The 23,398-nt window shown below is 33.9% G+C and overlaps 1 protein-coding gene and 1 non-coding gene across 3 annotated transcripts; one reads left to right on the forward strand and one right to left on the reverse strand.

Moving 5' to 3' along the window:
* Nucleotides 1-5,342: 5,342 nt before the first annotated feature.
* LOC148566754 (small nucleolar RNA R71) lies at nt 5,343-5,450 on the reverse strand. Its single transcript, XR_015881771.1, has one exon. It is a non-coding gene; the product is annotated as a small nucleolar RNA R71 (small nucleolar RNA).
* Nucleotides 5,451-15,540: 10,090 nt separating this feature from the next.
* LOC107638983 (nudix hydrolase 25) lies at nt 15,541-19,315 on the forward strand. Of its 2 annotated transcripts, none has more exons than XM_016342384.3 (6): nt 15,541-15,881; nt 16,880-16,930; nt 17,363-17,455; nt 17,775-17,869; nt 18,492-18,603; nt 18,697-19,315. In XM_016342384.3, the coding sequence occupies exons 1-6, from the start codon at nt 15,816-15,818 to the stop codon at nt 18,799-18,801; spliced, it is 522 nt and encodes a 173-aa protein (XP_016197870.1). In that variant the 5' UTR covers nt 15,541-15,815; the 3' UTR covers nt 18,802-19,315. The 2 variants fall into 2 exon arrangements, with proteins under 2 accessions (XP_016197870.1, XP_088339177.1); XM_088483051.1 differs by having other exon boundaries at nt 15,582-15,881; nt 18,492-18,607; nt 18,701-19,014.
* The last annotated feature ends 4,083 nt before the right edge of the window (nt 19,316-23,398 follow it).

Raw genomic sequence — 23,398 nt, forward strand, 5'->3', positions numbered from 1 at the left:
TTCCTGAGGAGCGGGGACGAAAACATCGTAATTAGATTCCTCGTCGGTCCCGCCGCACAAGTACTCGGCTTGGCGGAATTCGGTCAGCTCCTCCTCACCCATTTGGTTTGGGAAATCCTTCACGTCAGAAGTCACCCAGGCATAGCGGTCGTAAGCTGCGCTTGAGGCGGAACCTCGTGTAACATGACGGGGGGCCATACCTACAGTGGGGGCACCACTCAGTTAGTCTACGAGGTCGGGAGTTTGAAAAAGGTCCAGAAACTACATTTAGCCTATTCAATAACCGCAACCAAGCATGGCCAAAGCAAATCCTAAGTAAAAGCCTAAAAACTAATACCCTGGAATGGTAACCCCCCTAATGTACCTACCTAACACTAATGTCATCCAACATACAAGTCAAATCAGGAGAGCAGCATGCATACAGGAGCATAGACAATGAAGATAAACCTGAAACAGAGAGCGAGGGATGAGTTCTTACCAGGACAATTGAAGGGATTCGAAAGGAAGTAAGAAGGGGCAAATGCACAAGGAAACAAAAATCGCAGTAGGAAATTCGAGAGGGGAGAAGATGAAGGTAGAAAAGAACCAGGCACTCAAGAGAAAATGGAACACAAAACTGGGGGGGTAGAAAACTAACTCAAGAAGCGCGAAAGGCAAGGACAAAACAGTCTTTACTCGCAGGGTTTGAAACAACCCATTATGAGCATTAAATGCCTAGCGCGAGGAACGAGGCGACAAAGGTTATCCCAACGACAAGGAGCAGACTCACTCGCACAGGAAGCGCGTCCCCTCCACGAGCGGCGGACCAAGCAACAACGCACAAGAGAGAACATAACACGCCACCAAAAACACTCACGATCATTGCTGGCGCGTTGGGGGCACTGTTATGGCCCAGCCCATCTAGGCGTGTAGACCGACCTAGCCTGAAGACCTACCGACCCGGTTGGGCGAGTCACCGTACCCGCCTATCTGGTGACCCGGCCACGCACCCTCCTTGCCAGCTGCATAACAGCTGGGGAGAAGGAAACTTCCTGGAAGGAGGTCTTCTCCTATGGGGCCCACTTTTCTAACAAGGTATATGATGAGCGGATAATTTATACGCTTTTTGACATTGTTTTTAGTATGTTTTTAGTAGGATCTAGTTACTTTTAGGGATGTTTTCATTAGTTTTTATGTTAAATTCACATTTCTGGACTTTACTATGAGTTTGTGTGTTTTTCTGTGATTTCAGGTATTTTCTGGCTGAAATTGAGGGACTTGAGCAGAAATCAGATTCAGAGGTTGAAGAAGGACTGCTGATGCTGTTGGATTCTGACCTCCCTGCACTCAAAGTAGATTTTCTGGAGCTACAGAACTCGAAATGGCGCGCTTCCAATTGCGTTGGAAAGTAGACATCCAGGGCTTTCCAGCAATATATAATAGTCCATACTTTAGCCAAGAATTGACGATGTAAACTGGCGTTCAACGCCAGCCTTCTGCCCAAATCTGGCGTCCAGCGCCAGAAAAGGATCCAAAACCAGAGTTGAACGCCCAAACTGGCACAGAAACTGGCGTTCAACTCCACAAATGGCCTCTGCACGTGCAACACTCAAGCTCAGCCCAAACACACACCAAGTGGGCCCAGGAAGTGGATTTATGCATCAATTACTTACTCATGTAAACCCTAGTGACTAGTTTATTATAAATAGGACCTTTTACTAGTCTTTTTGACCATCTTTTGATCATCTTTGGATCTTTGGATTACCTTATGATCCTTTGATCACGTTTTAGGGGGCTGGCCATCTCGGCCATGCCTGGACCTTCACTTATGTATTTTCAATGGTAGAGTTTCTACACTCCATAGATTAAGGTGTGGAGCTCTGCTGTTCCTCAAAGATTAATGCAAAGTACTACTGTTTTCTATTCAATTCTTCTTATTTCGCTTCTAAGATATCCATTCGCACCCAAGAACGTGATGAAGGTGATGAATATGTGTGACGCTCATCATCCTTCTCCCTTATGAACGCGTGCCTGACAAACACTTCTGTTCTACATGAATTAAGCTAGAATGAATATCTCTTAGATCTCCTAACCAGAATCTTCGTGGTGTAAGCTAGAATGATGGCGGCATTCAAGAGAATCCGGAAGGTCTAAACCTTGTCTGTGGTATTCTGAGTAGGATTCAATGATTGAATGACTGTGACGAGCTTCAAACTCGCGATTGTTGGGCGTTAGTGACAGACGCAAAAGGAGGGTGAATCCTATTCCAGCATGATCGAGAACCGACAGATGAATAGCCGTGCCGTGACAGGGTGCGTGAGTATATTATTCACTGAGAGGAGGGGATGTAGCCACTGACAACGGTGATGCCCTTGCATAAAGCCAGCCATGGAAAGGAGTAAGACTGCTTGGATGAAGATAACAGGAAAGCAGAGGTTCATAGGAACGAAAAGCATCTCCATTCGCTTATCTGAAGTTCCTATCAATGATTTACATAAGTATCTCTATCCCTATTCTATTATATTAAATTCGAAAACACCATTATCACTTTATATCTGCCTGACTGAGATTTACAAGGTGACCATAGCTTGCTTCATACCAACAATCTCCGTGGGATTCGACCCTTACTCACGTAAGGTATTACTTGGACGACCCAGTGCACTTGCTGGTTAGTTGTATCGAAGTTGTGACAATTATGAATTAAGATCAAAGCACCAAGCTTTGGAGCCATTACCAGGGATTGTTCGAGCCTGGACATCACAATTTCGTGCACCAAGTTTTTGGCGCCGTTGCCGGGGATTGTTTGAGTTTTCGGCAAGCTTTTGGTCCGGTAACATCAGTGCCAGATTCCCTTTTGATCCGGCAACAGCACCAAGTTTTTGGCGCCGTTGCCGGGGATTGTTTGAGTTTGGACAACTGACGGTTCATCTTGTTGCTCAGATTAGGTAATTTTCTTTTTATTTTCTTTTCAAAAAAATATTTTTCAAAAATCTTTCAAAAATTTCTCCTTTGTTGTCGAAAAAAAAATTAATAATATAAAAATGTTTTCAAAAATAAATTATTCTATGGCTTCAGAATTTTTAAGAATGAATTCTAGTGTTTCATGAAGCATGTTGAAGCCTGGCTGGCTGTAAAGCCATGTCTAAATTCATTTGGACTGAGGCTTGCAATTTGTTATCAAGAGCAATTTAGTTGTTGCTCATCCACCTGCTGCTGATCCATGATCACCTGCTGAAGCTTGGCTGGCCATTGGCCATGTCTAGTGTTTTGGACTGGAGCTTTCTTTGAAAGCTTGGCTGGCTAGTGAGCCATGTCTAATTCCTGGACTGAAGCTTTAGACTAAGAATGCAAGATTCCTGGAATTCATATTAAAAATTTTGGAATCTTTATTTTTCTTTTTCATATTAATTTTCGAAAAATACAAAAAAATTTAGAAAATCATAAAAAAATCAAAAATATTTTTCTGTTTTTTGTTTGAGTATTGAGTCACATTATAAGTTTAGTGTCACTTGCATATGCATCTTGCATTTTTTTCGAAAATATCATGCATTCATAGTGTTCTTCATGATCTTCAAGTTGTTCTTGGTAAGTCTTCTTGTTTGATCTTGATGAATTTTTGTTTTGTGTCTTTTCATGTTTATCATATGCATTCTTGAATTCTTAGTGCGTAAGCATTAAAGAATTCTAAGTTTGGTGTCTTGCATGTTTTCTTTGCATTAAAAATTTTTCAAAATTATGTTCTTGATGTTCATCTTGACATTCATAGTGTTCTTGGTGTTCATCTTGACATTCATATCATTCATGCATGCATTCATTGTTTTGATCTAAAAATTTCATGCATTGCATAATTTTCATGTTTTTCATAAAAATTTCAAAAAAATCAAAAAAATATCTTTCCCTTTTTCTCCCATCAAATTCGAAAATTGAGTTGACTTTTTCAAAAATTTTTAAAAATCAAAGTTGTTTCTTATGAGTCAAATCAAATTTTCAATTTGAAAATCTTATCTTTTTCAAAATCTTTTTCAAAAATAAAATCTTTTTCAAAATTCTTAGTTATTTTCGAAAATTTCAAAAATCTTTTTCAAAAATCTTTTTCTTACTTTTATATCAAATTTTCGAAAATAACATAATCAATTAATGTTTTGATTCAAAAATTTGAAGTTTGTTACTTGCTTGTTAAGAAAGATTCAAACTTTAAGTTCTAGAATCATATCTTGTGATTTCTTATGAATCAAGTCATTAATTGAGATTTTAAAAATCAAATCTTTTTCAAAAACTAATTCCTATCACATCTTTTCAAAAATATCTTCTTATCTTATCTTTTTCAAAAATATCTTTTCAAAATATCTTTTCTAACTTCCTAACTTCTTATCTTTTCAAAATTGGTTTTCAAAATTTGTTTCAACTAACTAACTAACTTTTTGTTTGTTTCTTAACTTTTTCAAAACTACCTAACTAACTCTCTCTCTCTCATTTTCGAAAATATCTTCCCCCTTTTTCAAAATTTCTTTTTAATTAACTATTATTTTAAATTTTAAATCTTAATTTTCGAAAAACTACTAACATTTTTCAAAAACCATTTTCGAAAATCACTAACTCTTTTTCAAAAATATTTTTCGAAAAAATTCTCTCTCTCCCATCTCATTCTATTTATTCATTCATATCCTAACATCTCATCTCACATCTCTTCCATCCGTACAGTTGTATTTCTTCCTTTACATCACATCCTTTATCTCCCCCTCTTCTTCTACTCACACAGGGATCCCTATACTGTGGTATAAAGGATCTCTATTATTATTATTATTTTTCTGTGCCTTCTTCTTTGTCATATGAGCAGGAGCAAGGATAAGAACATTCTTGTGGAAGCAGATCCAGAACATGAAAGGACTCTGAAGAAAAAATTAAGAGGAGCTAAAATACAACAATCCAGAGATAACCTTTCAGAAATTTTCGAACAGGCAGAGGAGATGGCAGCCGAAAATAATAATAATGAAAGGAGGATGCTTGGTGACTTCACTGCACCTAATTCCAATTTACATGGAAGAAGCATCTCCATTCCTGCCATTGGAGCAAACAACTTTGAGCTGAAACCTCATTTAGTTTCTCTGATGCAGCAGAACTGCAAGTTTCATGGACTTCCATCTGAAGATCCTTTTCAGTTCTTAACTGAATTCTTGCAGATATGTGATACTGTTAAGACTAATGGAGTAGATCCTGAAGTCTACAGGCTCATGCTTTTCCCTTTTGCTGTAAGAGACAGAGCTAGATTATGGTTGGATTCTCAACCCAAAGACAGCCTGAACTCTTGGGATAAGCTGGTCACGGCTTTCTTAGCCAAGTACTTTCCTCCTCAAAAGCTGAGCAAGCTTAGAGCTGATGTTCAAACCTTCAGACAGAAAGAAGGTGAATCCCTCTATGAAGCTTGGGAAAGATACAAACAGTTGACCAAAAAGTGTCCTTCTGACATGCTTTCAGAATGGACCATCCTGGATATATTCTATGATGGTTTATCTGAGCTATCAAAGATGTCACTGGACACTTCTGCAGGTGGATCCATTCACCTAAAGAAAACGCCTGCAAAAGCTCAAGAACTCATTGACATGGTTGCTAATAACCAGTTCATGTACACTTCTGAAAGGAATCCTGTGAGTAATGGGACGCCTATGAAGAAGGGAGTTCTTGAAGTTGATACTCTGAATGCCATATTGGCTCAGAATAAAATATTGACTCAGCAAGTCAATATGATCTCTCAGAGTCTGCATGGAATGCAAGCTGCATCCAACAGTACTCAAAAGGCATCTTCTGAAGAAGAAGCTTATGATCCTGAGAACCCTGCAATAGCAGAGGTAAATTACTTAGGTGAACCTTATGGAAACACCTATAACTCAACATGGAGAAATCATCCAAATTTCTCATGGAAGGATCAAAAGCCCCAACAAGGCTTTAATAATGGTGGAAGAAACAGGTTTAGCAATAGCAAGCCTTTTCCATCATCAACTCAGCAACAGACAGAGAACTCTGAACAAAATGCTTCTAATTTAGCAAATCTAGTCTCTGATCTATCTAAGGCCACTGTAAGTTTCATGAATGAAACAAGGTCTTCCATTAGAAATTTGGAAGCACAAGTGGGCCAGCTGAGTAAAAGGATCACTGAAATCCCTCCTAGTACTCTCCCAAGCAATACAGAAGAGAATCCAAAAGGAGTGTGCAAGGCCATTGACATAAGTGCCATGGCCGAACCTACAAGGGGAGTGGAGGACGTGAATCTCAAGGAGGAAGACCTCCTGGGACGTCCAGTGGTCAATAAGGAGCTTCCCTCTGAGGAACCAAAGGACTCTGAGGCTCATCTAGAGACCATAGAGATTCCATTGAGCCTCCTTATGCCCTTCATGAGCTCTGATGAGTATTCCCCTTCTGAAGAGAATGAGGATGTCACTGAAGAGCAAACTGCCAAGTTTCTTGGTGCAATCATGAAGCTGAATGCCAAATTATTTGGCATTGATGCTTGGGAAGTTGAACCTCCCTTGTTCATCAATGAACTAAGTGATCTGGATCAACTGACATTGCCTCAGAAGAGACAGGATCCTGGAAAGTTCATAATCCCTTGTACCATAGGCACCATGATCTTTAAGGCTCTGTGTGACCTTGGTTCAGGGATAAACCTCATGCCCCTCTCTGTAATAGAGAAACTGGGAATCTATGGGGTGCAAGCTGCTAAAATCTCATTAGAGATGGCAGACAGTTCAAGAAAACAGGCTTATGGACAAATAGAGGACGTTTTAGTAAAGGTTGAGGGCCTTTACATCCCTGCTGATTTCATAGTCCTGGATACTGGAAAGGAAGAGGATGAATCCATCATCCTAGGAAGACCTTTCCTGGCCACAGCAAGAGCTGTGATTGATGTTGACAGAGGTGAAATAGTCCTTCAATGGAATGAGAACTCCCTTGTATTCAAAACTCAAGGATCTCCCTCTGCAACCATGGAGAGGAAGCTTGAAAAGCTTCTCTCAAAGCAGAGTCAACCAGAGCCCCCACAGTCAAACTCTAAGTTTGGTGTTGGGAGGCCACAACCAAACTCTAAGTTTGGTGTTGAACTCCCATATCCAAACTCTAAGTTTGGTGTTGGAGAGTCTCAACAAAGCTCTGCACATCTGTGAGGCTCCATGAGAGCCCACTGTCAAGCTATTGACATTAAAGAAGCGCTTGTTGGGAGGCAACCCAATGTTTATCTAATTCTTATTATTATTATTTTTCATGTTTTCTTAGGTTCATGATCATGTGGAGTCACAAAATAAACAAAAAAAAATCAAAAACGGAATCAAAAACAGCAGAAGAAAAATCACACCCTGAAGGAGCATCTGTCTGGCGTTCAAACGCCAGAACAGAGCATAGTTCTGGCGCTGAACGCCCAGAATGGAAGCATCCTGGCGCTGAACGCCCAGAACAAGCATGGTTCTGGCGTTCAACGCCAGAAATGGCAGCAAATGGGCGTTGAACGCCCAAAATGGGCACCAACCTGGCGCTGAACGCCCAGAGTTGTGTGCAAGGGCATTTTACATGCCTAATTGGTGCAGGGATGTAAATGCCTTGACACCTCAAGATCTGTGGACCTCACAGGATCACCTCAGGATCTGTGGAGCCCACAGGATCCCCACCCACCTCCACTCACTCTCTTCTCTCTTCTCAATCATCCTCTATTCCCAATAAACACTCTTCCCTAATTAACCCTTTACCACTCACATCCAAACACCCACTTTCCTTCAAAATCCAACATCTCTTTCCCACCCAATCCCACCCATATGGCCGAATACACATCTCCCTCCATCTCCTCCATATCTTCTTTTTATTCTTCTATTCTTTCTTCTTTTGCTCGAGGGCGAGCAACATTCTAAGTTTGGTGTGGTAAAAGCATAGCTTTTTTGTTTTTTCCATAACCATTGATGGCACCTAAGGCCAGAGAAACCTCTAGAAAGAGGAAAGGGAAGACAAAAGCTTCCATCAAGGGTCTATAGCTCAGTGGTAGAACATTTGATTGCAAATCAAGAGATCCCTGAGATACCTCAGGGGATACATTTTCTTCCACACAATTATTGGAAGCAACTAAGGGTGGAACATCAAGAGCACTCCATCATCCTTCATGAAATCAGAGAAGATCTAAAAGCAATGAAGGAGGAGCAACAAAGACAAGGAAGAGATATAGAAGAGCTCAAAGACATCATTGGTTCCTCAAGAAGGAAACGCCACCATCACTAAGGTGGATTCATTCCTTGTTCTTATTTCTTCTGTTTTTCGTTTTCTATGTTATGTGCTTATCTGTGTTTGTGTCTTCATTACATGATCATTAGTAGTTAGTAACTATGTCCTAAAGTTATAAATGTCCTATGAATCCATCACCTCTCTTAAATGAAAAATGTTTTAATTCAAAAGAACAAGAAGTACATGAGTTTCGAATTTATCCTTGAACTTAGCTTAATTATATTGATGTGGTGACAATGCTTCTTGTTTTCTGAATGTATGCTTGAACAGTGCATATGTCTTTTGAAGTTGTTGTTTAAGAATGTTAAATATGTTGGCTCTTGAAAGAATGATGACTAGGAGACATGTTATTTGATAATCTGAAAAATTATAAAAATGATTCTTGAAGCAAGAAAAAGCAGCAAAGAACAAAGCTTGCAGAAAAAAAAAAAGGGGCGAAAAAAAAAATATATAGAAAGAAAAAGAAAAAGCAAGCAGAAAAAGCCAAAGCTCTTAAAACCAAGAGGCAAGAGCAAAAAGCCAATAACCCTTAAAACCAAAAGGCAAGGGAAATAAAAAGGATCCCAAGGCTTTGAGCATCAGTGGATAGGAGGGCCTAAAGGAATAAAATCCTGGTCTAAGCGGCTAAACCAAACTGTCCCTAACCATGTGCTTGTGGCGTGTAGGTGTCAAGTGAAAACTTGAGACTGAGCGGTTAAAGTCAAGGTCCAAAGCAAAAAAAGAGTGTGCTTAAGAACCCTGGACACCTCTAATTGGGGACTTTAGCAAAGCTGAGTCACAATCTGAAAAGGTTTACCCAATTATGTGTCTGTGGCATTTATGTATCCGGTGGTAATACTGGAAAACAAAGTGCTTAGGGCCACGGCCAAGACTCATAAAGAAGCTGTGTTCAAGAATCATCATACTGAACTAGGAGAGTCAATAACACTATTCGAAATCTGAAGTTCCTATAGAAGCCAATCATTCTGAACCTCAATGGATAAAGTGAGATGCCAAAACTATTCAAGAGGCAAAAAGCTATAAGTCCCGCTCATATGATTGGAGCTATGTTTCATTGATAGTTTGGAATTTATAGTATATTCTCTTCTTTTTATCCTATTTGATTTTCAGTTGCTTGGGGACAAGCAACAATTTAAGTTTGGTGTTGTGATGAGCGGATAATTTATACGCTTTTTGACATTGTTTTTAGTATGTTTTTAGTAGGATCTAGTTACTTTTAGGGATGTTTTCATTAGTTTTTATGTTAAATTCACATTTCTGGACTTTACTATGAGTTTGTGTGTTTTTCTGTGATTTCAGGTATTTTCTGGCTGAAATTGAGGGACTTGAGCAGAAATCAGATTCAGAGGTTGAAGAAGGACTGCTGATGCTGTTGGATTCTGACCTCCCTGCACTCAAAGTGGATTTTCTGGAGCTACAGAACTCGAAATGGCGCGCTTCCAATTGCGTTGGAAAGTAGACATCCAGGGCTTTCCAGCAATATATAATAGTCCATACTTTGGCCAAGAATTGATGATGTAAACTGGCGTTCAACACCAGCCTTCTGCCCAAATCTGGCGTCCAGCGCCAGAAAAGGATCCAAAACCAGAGTTGAACGCCCAAACTGGCACAGAAACTGGCGTTCAACTCCACAAATGGCCTCTGCACGTGCAACACTCAAGCTCAGCCCAAACACACACCAAATGGGCCCAGGAAGTGGATTTATGCATCAATTACTTACTCATGTAAACCCTAGTGACTAGTTTATTATAAATAGGACCTTTTACTAGTCTTTTTGACCATCTTTTGATCATCTTTGGATCTTTGGATTACCTTATGATCCTTTGATCACGTTTTAGGGGGCTGGCCATCTCGGCCATGCCTGGACCTTCACTTATGTATTTTCAACGGTAGAGTTTCTACACTCCATAGATTAAGGTGTGGAGCTCTGCTGTTCCTCAAAGATTAATGCAAAGTACTACTGTTTTCTATTCAATTCTTCTTATTTCACTTCTAAGATATCCATTCACACCCAAGAACGTGATGAAGGTGATGAATATGTGTGACGCTCATCATCCTTCTCCCTTATGAACGCGTGCCTGACAAACACTTCTGTTCTACATGAATTAAGCTAGAATGAATATCTCTTAGATCTCCTAACCAGAATCTTCGTGGCGTAAGCTAGAATGATGGCGGCATTCAAGAGAATCCGGAAGGTCTAAACCTTGTCTGTGGTATTCTGAGTAGGATTCAATGATTGAATGACTGTGACGAGCTTCAAACTCGCGATTGTTGGGCGTTAGTGACAGACGCAAAAGGAGGGTGAATCCTATTCCAGCATGATCGAGAACCGACAGATGAATAGCCGTGCCGTGACAGGGTGCGTGAGCATATTATTCACTGAGAGGAGGGGATGTAGCCACTGACAACGGTGATGCCCTTGCATAAAGCCAGCCATGGAAAGGAGTAAGACTGCTTGGATGAAGATAGCAGGAAAGCAGAGGTTCAGAGGAACGAAAAGCATCTCCATTCGCTTATCTGAAGTTCCTATCAATGATTTACATAAGTATCTCTATCCCTATTCTATTATATTAAATTTGAAAACACCATTATCACTTTATATCTGCCTGACTGAGATTTACAAGGTGACCATAGCTTGCTTCATACCAACAATCTCCGTGGGATTCGACCCTTACTCACGTAAGGTATTACTTGGACGACCCAGTGCACTTGCTGGTTAGTTGTATCGAAGTTGTGACAATTATGAATTAAGATCAAAGCACCAAGCTTTGGAGCCATTACCAGGGATTGTTCGAGCCTGGACATCACAATTTCGTGCACCAGTATATAAGGGGAGAGTCCTACCCCTCCCCCAAGGTACGTCACATACATCACCTTACCTATTTTTTGCCTGCACACCTGACTGACTAGAGCGTCAGAGTGTCTTTGCAAGTGGCACCCCCTCTCCACACCAAGATCTCGGGACGTCGGCTGCTTTAGCTCCAACCCTGCAACCCGAAACCAGGCGATACCCCACCTTACCAATCGAAGGATCTCCCCGAACCGTCCGATACCCGAGCTACCGTACAATATCTAATTATAAAATTAAAAACAATATAAATATCTAATTAAAAAAATATAAAGACTTAATTAAAAATTTATTAAAATTATAAAAACTAATAGAATAATTAAACTTTTTTATTATAATACTAACGGCATTGCTTAAAACTTTGTTGTCATCTATCTCTGAATGATAGTATTTTATTGGTTTATTAATATATATATCCGTGTGCTATACGGAATAATATACAAAAATATATAAAATATTTTTAAAAATTTTTAAATAAAAATATACACAATAACTTTTGTTATATAAAATTTATAAAGTTAATTAAATTTAAAATTTAACTATTTTTAATATTAAAAATAATAAAATCAATGAATAATAATTTAATTTATTTTTAAAATATAACAATTATTCATTAATAGTAATATATAATTTGTGATTAAATTAAAATATTTATACTGAAATCATATCTTTTTAAAGATTTTTCTTTAAATAATATTAATGGTAGACTTTGTAGTATTTTTTATAATTTATGAGGAAAAATTTAGAACTTTATATTTTTATGTTAAAATCGATTTGAATAAGTACAATCTAACATTAAATAAATTTTTTCATTAAATTATCTTTTTTATTATCATAAAAATAAAGTTATTTGCAAAGAACTGTTTTTGTTAAAATTTATCTAAAACTATTTTATATTTTAGTATCATATTTATTATTGAAATTAAAATAATATGACCAACGTTATTACATGTTAAAATTTATCAATATATTTTATCTATTCTTAAGTTGAAGTAACTGTATTTTTACCTATAACCAATTTTATATTTTTGTTAGTTTAAAGATCTACAAAAACTACTAATAAAGATAAGATGAATACATAATTAAATATACAATATCTTATTTTAACTCTTGTAGAATGATAGGAAGAATTTGTATCTAAAATCTTAAATTCTTTATACTTAAAATAATTATTATTAATACATGCCTTTTCTAAAAAAAAAAAATCTTTTCTTATAATATAAATAAAAATGATATTAATTATTTAAGAATTGAAGTCGATTTGACCGTCAAGTCGTATAATAAATTAATAACTTATTTTTCAAAATATAAATTTTTGTTATGTGTAAAAAAAAAATCAAAATATCACTCAAGCATTTATCAAGTATTTTATAACAATACTTATTATCCAAGGAGTAGTAGTCTTTTTTTTAAATTGAGTTTGGTTCTCATTAACAATATTCTTTAGGAGTGATTGAGTTAGATCATGAATATAGAATTCTTAATTACATTTAATAGTATTTTGAATCTTAAGTATATCTCATTCTTCTAATATAAAGGAATAAAGATATAATACCACTTTTTATGTTGCATCTCATGACACAAAGCCAAAATCCCTTTTCTATGTATATAACCGTAATAACTTTATTAAATGTATATTTTTTTTTTCTTTTTGGCCAATATAATTGAGGTTATTTATTTTAACTCATCTTTTTTAAAGTTTAGTTCTCTTATAGCTATTCTTTTAACTAATAAAAAAATATCTACTTCAATAATTGTTAAAGACATAAAAAAAAATAGTTTTTTAAGATTTTATCACAAAATTATAAAATTTTATTTAAATTAAATAAGTACAATTACACAATTTCATTATCTTATATAGTTAATTCTATACATAATATATAATAATATTAAAATTCAATCAATTTAAAATGATTAATAATTAAAATTTATATTATTGTAGCTAATAAAACTCATGCTTCATGTTTGATATTATTCTTTATTGATACAAAATATCATTAAGAGGTCATGTCAATAATTATTCTATACATATTTTGGTCTTGAGATATTATTAGAAAGTAGTAAAATAACAAATAACTTCCTCACATGTAATATTGAGGCCAATGTACTTGCTTTTACAATGGTGTCATTAAATTTTATATTCTCTTGTATCAATCCAAAAATAAAATATGCATCCATATAAATAAGTTAAATAAATATATTTGAATTAATTAAATTAAGTATTGATATAATAAATTAAGGGTTTTATTTATAGGGTATATGTTAAATTTATAAATTAAAAATTTTTTATTAAAAATATAAAAAATTTAAATTTTTAATATATTTATTTTATATTTATTAAATAAAAAATATTTAAATTTTTTTACTAATAATAAACTTATCATATAACCTAAAAACACATGTTAACTAAATTCATAAATTAATTATCATTGTTTGGTTTAATAAAGTAAGTTATATAAATAAAAAATATCTTATAAATATGTCATATAAAAATTATAACATTTTTAAAAATTATTAATTAAAATACACAAAACAAAAAAATAATACAAATTAAAACTAAATTAATTTATTTATTTTAGTCAAATTAAATAATTAATATGGGTAAATAAAATATTAAATAGTTTGATATTTATTTTAATCAAATAAAATAAACAATTAATTATGATATTTTAAAATTATTAATTAAAATATATAAGATAAATAATTAATGTAAATTAAAATAAAATAAATTTATTTATGTTTATCAAATTAAATAATTAATATAATCGATTAATTATAATGAATATAATCAAAAAAATATTATATAATTTAATATTTATCTAAATTAAAATTAATTAATTAGTTAGTTAAATAAAATAAATAAAAATACTTTTAGAAACATCAAACGTCAACTGTACCATTAATTAAAAAAATTCGATTTTAATAATATATAACATATTCCCATGCAGCAACACACAAAAGAAAGAATTTTAAAAAAGAGAAAAGAGGTTGAAATTGTGGGTTGATTGATGAATGATGATAAATGCTTGGCGAAGGCACAGAAAGTCAACGCCTTGGCTTATGGGCCCCACAAGTTGAGTGGCACCGCTTTATAGTACGAGATGCGTCTGTGTATGTGTAGTCCAATTATATTTTTTCATATTGGATGGATTCATCGGCTAATTATTAGTATTTTTATCATACTAGATAAAAATATTTTAATTTTGTTATATTTATATTGTAAATATCTAACATATTTATTTAATGAAAATTATATAATTTTGTTTTTGAAAAATTATTTATGTGGTAGAAAGTATTTTTATAATAATGTAACGATAAGTAATTAAATATATGTATAATAAAGTATTTAATATTAATGTAAAATTAAATAATTAAATAAAATATAAACTTCTTTTCAATAAAGATTCACACAACTTAATAATAATAATAATAATAATAATAATAATAATAATAATAATAATAATAATAATGAGATACAAGTATCATACTTAATATTTAAACATACTAATTTTGAAAATATGATTGAGTAAAAAATGTTATTTAATTTTCTTTTAACTAAATGTCTAAAATTTGATAACGGGGAAATCGAAGTATTTAGAAAGGGCTAGAGCGGATATCTATGTTTAGGAACACTGATTTTGTGTATTAGTTCTCCTAGATTCTTTTAGTTATAATTAACCGTGTGTTAAATTATCAAAGACATCGTTTTTAATCTTATTTTATCATATTTAATTTATTAAGTGCGTTAATAATAATTTTTTGTGTATATTTAATATTAGCCATTATTTTATGTAATTAGCTTTAAAAAAAAGTATATTTAACAAGGTTCTGCTTTTTGTATAACAAACAATATACTATATATAATTCATGTATTTTTAAGGTTTTATATATTATATCTTATATTTTATATTTTAATTTGGTCACTAAAAAAACCAGAATATTGAAACATTATTCATTCAAAATAAATTTTTTAAAACTCAAACACTTTAATATTCAGCTTTTTTTGTTAATAGATTTTAATAAAGAACTAACAATAATAATATCCTAATTAATTTATTAATAAATATTTTTTTATGAATGAACTTATCTTTTTGATGATCATGAATGAACTTATTATAGTATTAAAAAACTATAATACTTTCTTAAAGTTAAACTCTTAATACTTTAGTATTTTATGAGCTAGAAGTTAAAACAATTTTTTTTCCTAATTTGACTCTCAAAATTGTGTAAATATGTGAAGTGGGGGAGGCGGAGTGCGCAGGATAAGAATCGCAAATAAAAAAAAAATTGAAAAAGTGTAGAGCTAGCAACTTTATTAAATTTTGACCATTATGTAATTAGCAAAAAAAAATAAGCTATTAAATAAAATTTCACATCAATCTCACATCATTAAAATTATTATTAATAACTATTTGATAACTACAGATGACAAAAACTATTGGCCCTCTAGCGCTTCTAAAAAAAAATTAAAAACTCAACTCCACAAATTCTGTCCTCGAGAGTCAGCGCTTCCCACTCAAAAACACACACACCACTTTCTCTTTTTCTCTCTCTCTCTCTCTCTTTCTCTTTCTCTTTCCTTTTTCCTCTGCCTTTTGGATTCGGGAACTCATATTCTGACACCTCCAACAACAAGAAGTTATCATCTCTCTCTCTCTCTCTGTAGTCTGTACAGTGTGTTATTATCATCCGAATCCATCAACCTCACCACCTTCATCTCCCATATCCAATAATGGAGGATCTTCCACAAGGTTATCGTCCCAACGTTGGAGTCTGTCTCATCAACTCCCATAATCAGGTCCTCATCTGTCATCTCCCACTTCACTCCTTTTTTCTTTAACAATTCATGATAAATGCAGTGTTTTCTTATTTCCCTACCTTATTTTTAGTATTTGATTTTTTATTTTGGTGTTTTAGATATTCTGGTTTTTAAGTCTTATATTCAGCTGGAATTTTTTTCTTCTTATTTTTAGTTTATTGGATGTTCACTTGTTGTAATTTTTTTTTTCTTATAAGGAAAATTCTGATGCTATTTTGTGTATTATGCCTCACTCGTAAAGCATTCTTATATATCAATACTGTCTCAAATCCGAAACTTAGATATGTTCGCCGACAAAAATAAATATGCAACACAAGCGGGAATTTTTTTTATATTTTTTATTTTTCTTAGGCGTGCAGCATATTTGTCGTTTAGATATGGAAAATTTGGCTAACATTTTATTTTATTTTAATTTAATTCACTCCCTTGCTACTTTGTCATAATTGATTGGTATTTTGGACCACTGATTCAAAAGAAGGGAAAAAATGCAATAATTTAATGAACTATACTGAGATCTCTGTTCTGTTTTGCAATTCGTTCAGACTTTTGGTGATTGTGACGTGTGGTATTTATCTAAGGTTATTTGAGCTTAACCGAAATGTTGCAGAATAACCGTCTGATAGCTTAGATTTGAGATTATATGCTATGATTTTTAGTTTGAATTTGTGTGTATAATTTAGAAATTTTATGAGTATGTTCTACAATTTTCAGTGTGCAAGTTTTTGAATTGGAGAAAAAGTATTGTTCTAAAGTATAATCATATTTTGCTCTGTGTGAGCAACATGACTAACAATTATCTCAAATGAATGGACTGAGAGTGTCTCTTTTGGTGGTTGATGGCGTTGCGGGAAGCTATAGGGATTTTATGTTTTTACGAAATTCTTGTTGTTTCCTTTGTTGCTCCACATTAGTGTGTTGAGCTTATGTTGTTTCAAAAAAAAATGACTAACAATTATCCCACTTTTTTTTTCAATCAGATATTCGTAGCTTCAAGATTGAATGTTCCAGGAGCATGGCAAATGCCTCAGGTGAATTTACAAGTTCACTTTACGTGCTCAATTGTTTTGCCATTTTCCTCCTTTTCTTAGCATAAGTTTGAATTATTTACAAAGAATAAAGCCAAAAATTTAGATCAAGGAATTATATGGAAGGGATCCATTTGTTATGTTCACTGATTGAGTGTTAGAATTATTTATTTGTTTTTTAATTTTTGTCTTTCCTGCGAGATATCTACTTTGAAGTTAGAGATACATCAACAGTAAAGGCTTGTTCAGAGTGCAGAAGCTGAATTAATTTTGATGCCTGTTATATTATTAATTGTGCATTGTTCCAAGTCATTGCAGAAAAATGGATATATTAATTTTGTTGCCTGTTATATTATAGTTATTTCCTAGGTCTAGTATAGTATTAAAAGTTTCAGCTAAATCGATTGCTCGTCTCTTTGGGATCTTAAATATCAGGGGGGAATTGAAGACGGTGAAGAGCCCAAATTGGCTGCCATTAGGGAGCTTCGAGAAGAAACTGGAATAGCTTCTGCTGAGATAATTGCTGAGGTTTGTGCAGAACATCATTAATTTTGTTCCTGAAGTGAAAACTGCAAATGTGTATGCTTACATTCTAAGCTCTACAAAAGAGTGATATACTGATAAGTTACAAGATTCAGATGTATGTAAATTATGAACAATTTTATCATTTTGCATAAAAGAAACCAAGCTCAGAGAAGTAAGAAACTGGGGCAATGTTAATCATATTTAACAGAAGGATTTTACATCTTTGTAGATACATTATTTCAGAACTCTTGATCATATCTGAGAGATGAGTGGATGTTAATCTTTTCATACATTAGACTGAGCTTGCGCTTTACATTTTCAGGTTCCGAAATGGTTGACTTATGATTTCCCTCCTCCTGTGAAGACTAAAGTCAACCGTCTCTGGGGTGGTGAATGGCATGGACAGGCACAAAAATGGTGTGTACTTGTGTGTTGATGCGTTTCTATCTACTTATTGAAGTTTGTTTATTTGTGTATATAAAATACATTTCTATATGCTACTTTGATGCATTCAAGTTTGGTAATTTGGTATAAAAAGTGTTTGGGAGACAATAGAAATCAGCCTAAATCAGTCCAAAAGTACTTTATTTTGTAATTATTAGTTACCGCTGAAATAAATGAGTAATATTAGATGTGATTATATATATTACAGGTATGAAATTATAAATGTTAACTAAGTTAACTTTGAATTATTATCTCTCTAGTATTACCGATTCGGTATCTATCTAGAGAAGACATTGTAATACACAATAGACAGATAAGGTTACCCATGGTAATCAATTTGTCAAATTATGATTTAGACTAAGCTATTAAAGAAAGAGGTTTGTTATTGTTGCTAGTTTTGTTCACTTATGAGAAGCCTTGGTATTATAAATATGGACATAACTTCTATTTGCTATAATGCATTTTTCTTCATTATTCATTTTGTGAGTTCAATTTCAAACTAATTAGCATGGGTCTTTTCTCATTGATGCTTATTACTTTTGAGAAAGCACACCAAAATTATGCTTCTTCTAACCTTGAAATGAACATTTGATAGGTTTCTCATGCAACTAAGAGATGATGATATTGAAGTCAACTTAGCTACCGGGGAAGCAGACCCGGAATTTGCAGAGTGGAAATGGGCAAGCCCTGAAGAAGTGATCGAGGAGGCTAGTTTCCTTTTTTTTTTTTTTGAAATGAAATAGTGAGAATTTATTATCTCTCTCTCCAAGGATCTAATTTTTCTGCTAAATGATTAACAGGCAGTAGACTACAAGAGACCAACCTATGAAGAAGTTATGAGAACCTTCAAGCCTTACTTCCAAGGGAGTGCAATATCTGCCAAGTGCAAATCGGCAAAATGGTGAACGTTATGGATTCAAAATGTAGTTCAATCCATTTTCTTCACTAATTTTCACTTACTACTGAGTTTGGAATACCACTGCCACTATTTGTAAATGGATGCTAGGTAGAAAGCTGCTCATTAGGTGCTACTACTTTTTGTAATAATAAAGATAAATAGATGTATAAGGTGTATGTGGCTATGTGCAAAAAATTTACCTAGTTTTCTTTATTGAGAAGTTGATTGTGGTTTGTGGATGTGTATAGAAGTGTCAACTAAGTGGGAGGGGAAGCATATATGGTGCTGCAGAATAGATGAACAATATGGTTAGTGAATGTTAAAGCGTTTTTTGGGAGCCTTTGTTTTGTAAGACTGACTGCAGCTATTTGCTACTGAAAGAGATAATAGTTCTGCTAGATAACATTTGGCCAAAATTGGGAGCCAGATGAAATTAATGAAACTAGGAAAATTCTGTGGTGCCATGAGAGGCTCTCAGTTCTTGAGATTTGGTTTGGAATTTATCAAATGGTATTTTCAAAGTTTGTTATTGTTTTTTGCCAGGCTGGGAATATCCTGTCAAGTATTTTTGGATAATTAGAATAGATTAGTCATAGGCTAATAAATAATTACGATGGACCTCTATAATGAAATTTTTTTTTTTTAAATTTGGCTAGGTAAATTATAACGACTGAGTTTTTTTTATGACGCATGATTTTTCTTTCTATGATGCATATAATACTGATACGGTATACAACACAATACAGAATAAATAGATATATAAATTTTAATTTCTTATAAGATATCGGGATACAATATAATATTTAGACCTATAAATTTTAATTTCTTATAAGATATCGGGATACAATATAATATTTAGACCTAGTTAGAGTAAATAGTTTAATTAAGTTCTTTTTAAAAAAAAAAATAAACAATAAATATTTATATTAAAAATAGTATATAAATAAGTTATTTTGTGTTTACTTTTTTAGTCTTAAAAGGGTTTATTTTAGAAAAGTGATAAAAAAAAATTTATTATAAGAGAAGTTTTTTTTAACTTCTCTATAAATACCTAAATAGTTTTTTAAAATGTTACAATTTGGTTTTAAAAATTGTACCAAATATTAATTCTATAACTTTTCATAAGTTAAAAGTTAAAAAAAGTTACTTATGGAGTGGATATAGAAGTTTGGTTCTTATTTTTTCTTCTCATTTTACCTCTACTACTATAATCTCTATAACAATATATAAAGCGGATATGAGAATTTAGTATCTAATTTTTTATCATTTTACTCTTATTATTATAATCTAAAATGGTGCAGTTACTCATATTATACAAAATTCACATTCCGTATTAGTTAAGACTAATTTGTATATAAATATTTATGTATATATTTTTAAGACTCTAATTTTTTTATTTTAAAAGTGTTGGATATTTTTTTATTTAATTTATGTTGTAAATAGTATTATTTTATTTTATTTAATACCTAATAAATTTAGATTCTATTTTTTTTTATTCTTTTCGATATAGTTGAATTAACATAATATTATTGTATGATTGATAATTTTAATTTTTATTGTAATAACTGTTGGGTTTTTTCTCTCCTTTGTGAGACCCAAACCCAACATTTTGAGGGTGTCTCTTGGTATCCATTGTGCCACAACCTTATTCAGATTTTTGGGGTCAATTTGAGAAAAAGAGAATAGCCACCAAAAGAGAGAGAAGAGGGAAAAACAGAATTCCCGTTTTTTTTGTAAAGTAGCAAATTTCAAATGACAGTTTTTCATTTGTTCACCGTTGGATCGGCTTGAAATTTGAACTGCGTGTTCCTCTCATCTTGTTCTTCATTCTGGTCGGTGAAAATGTTGATTGGAGGTTTACAGTAGGAGAAATTGGCTTCGCAAGAGAGAAATTAGGTTTCCCATTTTTACACAGAGCAGCAATCTTTGAACGACAGTTTCTCATTCTTTCACCGTTGGATCGATGTGAAATTTGAACTGTAGATTCTTCACATTTTGTTCTTCATTCTAGACTGTGGAGATTTTAATTGGAGGTCTACAGAGGGAGAAATTGGCTTCGACAACAGCTCTGTTTTTTGGGTATATTTCATCTTCTTGCTTTTCATTTGTAAGCTTTGGTAATTTGATGTTTTGGCTGGTTATATGCACGTTTTTGTGCTTTGTTTGAGACTCTCTTGTACCTCATTTGATTATAGTGGAGTTATTTCATTGGTCTGGACGACCCGTGGTTTTTACCTCTCACATTGAGGGGGTTTTCCACATTAAAATCTCGGTGTGTTCTTGTTATTGCTTTACTTGCTATATCTGCTTGTTATAGTTGCTGATATATTGTATTGTGAGTACTTCCATAATGTTCTTGTGTTGTACATTTGTGTCGTTTCCACTGCTAGGCTCTTTCATACTCAGAGCTTGTTGGTATTTTTCTGGACTTGTGATTTTGTGAACAATGGAAGCTAATACTAATACTAGTAGGATGATCACTCTTAATGGTCCTAATTATGATTTGTGGAAGTCAAACATGGAAGATTTGCTTTATGTCAAGAATTTTCATCAACTAATTTTTGGTACAGAGAAGCCTAATGATAAATCTGATGATGTGACTCTGTTGCATAGACAAGTCTATGGATATATTAGGCAGTGGGTTGACGATAATGTGTTGAACCATATTATTGGAGAGACACATGCTCGGACCCTTTGGATTAAGCTTGAACAGTTGTATGCTCGAAAAACTGGGAGTAATAAGATGTTTTTGATCAAGCAGTTGTTGGCTTTGAAGTATACAGATGGGACATCAATGACAGATCACTTGAATAACTTCCAAGGAATTATGAATCAGTTATCTTCCATGGGTATCAAGTTTGATGAAGAGGTTCAAAGATTTTTACTTCTTGGCTCCTTACCAAACTAGTGGGAAATTCTCAGAATGTCATTGTCCAATTTTGCTCCTGATGGTGTAATTTCTATGGATCTTGCCAAGAGCAGTGTTTTGAATGAAGAGATGAGAAGAAAGTCACAAGGTACATCGACTACACATTCAGATGTTCTTGTTTCTGAGTCTAGGGGAGAAACAAAAGTCGAGGTCCTAAAAGTAGAGATCAAAGCAAAAGCAAGACTCGAGGAAAGTATAAGAATATTGAGTGTCATCATTGTGGTCAAAAGGGACATGTGAAGAAATTTTGTTGGCAGCTAAAGAAGGAGAAAGCTAAGGCAAGTAAAGGCAAGAGCACAAATAAAGATGATGGTAGCAATGAAGACAAGGTTAATGTAACTCATGATGATTTTCTTCTTGTTGAGGAGTTTGAATATGTTAACCTTGTTGATAATAGCACTAGTTGGGTGATTGATAGTGGTGCTTCTATTCATGTTACATCTAGGAGGGATTTGTTTACATCTTATACTTCTGGTGATTTTGGTGATGTGAAAATGGCTCATCAAGGTGTTGCAAAATGTGCCGGTATTGGACAAGTTTGCTTAGAAACCTACAACGGTACTAAGTTGACTTTGAAGCGTGTGAAGCATGTTCCAGATATTCGGTTGAACTTACTTTCTGTTGGTAAGTTGTGTGATGAAGACTTGGATAGCTCATTTTCTCGTGATAGCTGGAAGCTCACCAAGGGTTCCGTGGTTGTTGCTAGAGGTACTCGACACTCTACTCTTTATTTAACTCAAGCAAAGATTGTGAAAGATGTTATTAATGCTGCTGAGTTTGTTGATAAAACTGATTTATGGCATAAGAGATTATGTCATATGAGTGAGAAAGGCATGAATATGTTATCCAAGAGGAATCTTTTATCTGGTTGCAAGGTTTCTTTGCAAAAGTGCAACCATTGCTTTGCTGGAAAACAAAACAGGATTTCTTTCAAGAGCCATCCACCTTCAAGGAAGCCGGAGATACTTGACTTGGTGCATTCTGATGTATGTGGGCCGATGAAGACAAGAACACTTGGAGGGTCTATTTATTTTATAACCTTTATTGATGATCATTCTAGGAAATTATGGGTTTACACTTTGAAGACCAAAGATCAAGTTTTGAATGTATTTAAGCAATTTCAAGCTTCTGTTGAAAGAGAAACTGGGAAGAAGTTGAAATGTATTTGTACTGACAATGGTGGTGAGTACTCAGGTCCATTTGATGCTTATTGTAAAGAGCATGGTATAAGACATCAGAAGACTCCTCCAAAGACTCCTCAATTGAATGGCTTGGCTGAAAGGATGAACAGAACATTGGTTGAAAGAGTTAGGTGCTTATTGTCACAGTCTGGATTGGCAAAATCCTTTTGGGGTGAAGCTTTGAGCACCGTTGTTCATGTCTTGAATTGGACACCATGTGTTCCCTTGCAATTTGAAGTGCCAGAGAAGGTATGGTCAAGTAAAGATGTTTCTTATGATCATTTAAGAGTCTTTGGATGTAAAGCTTTTGTTCATATTCCCAAAGATGAGAGATCTAAACTTGATGTAAAGACTAGGCAGTGTATTTTTATTGGCTATGGCATGGATGAGTTTGGTTACAAGTTTTATGATCCTGTTAGCAAGAAGGTGATTCGGAGTAGAGATAATATCTTTGTTGAAAACCAAACACTGAAGGATGTTGATAATGCAGAGAA

This window comes from Arachis ipaensis, chromosome B4, assembly GCF_059453495.1.
Source record: "Arachis ipaensis isolate K30076 ecotype BB chromosome B4, ASM5945349v1, whole genome shotgun sequence".
NCBI lineage: Eukaryota > Viridiplantae > Streptophyta > Magnoliopsida > Fabales > Fabaceae > Arachis > Arachis ipaensis.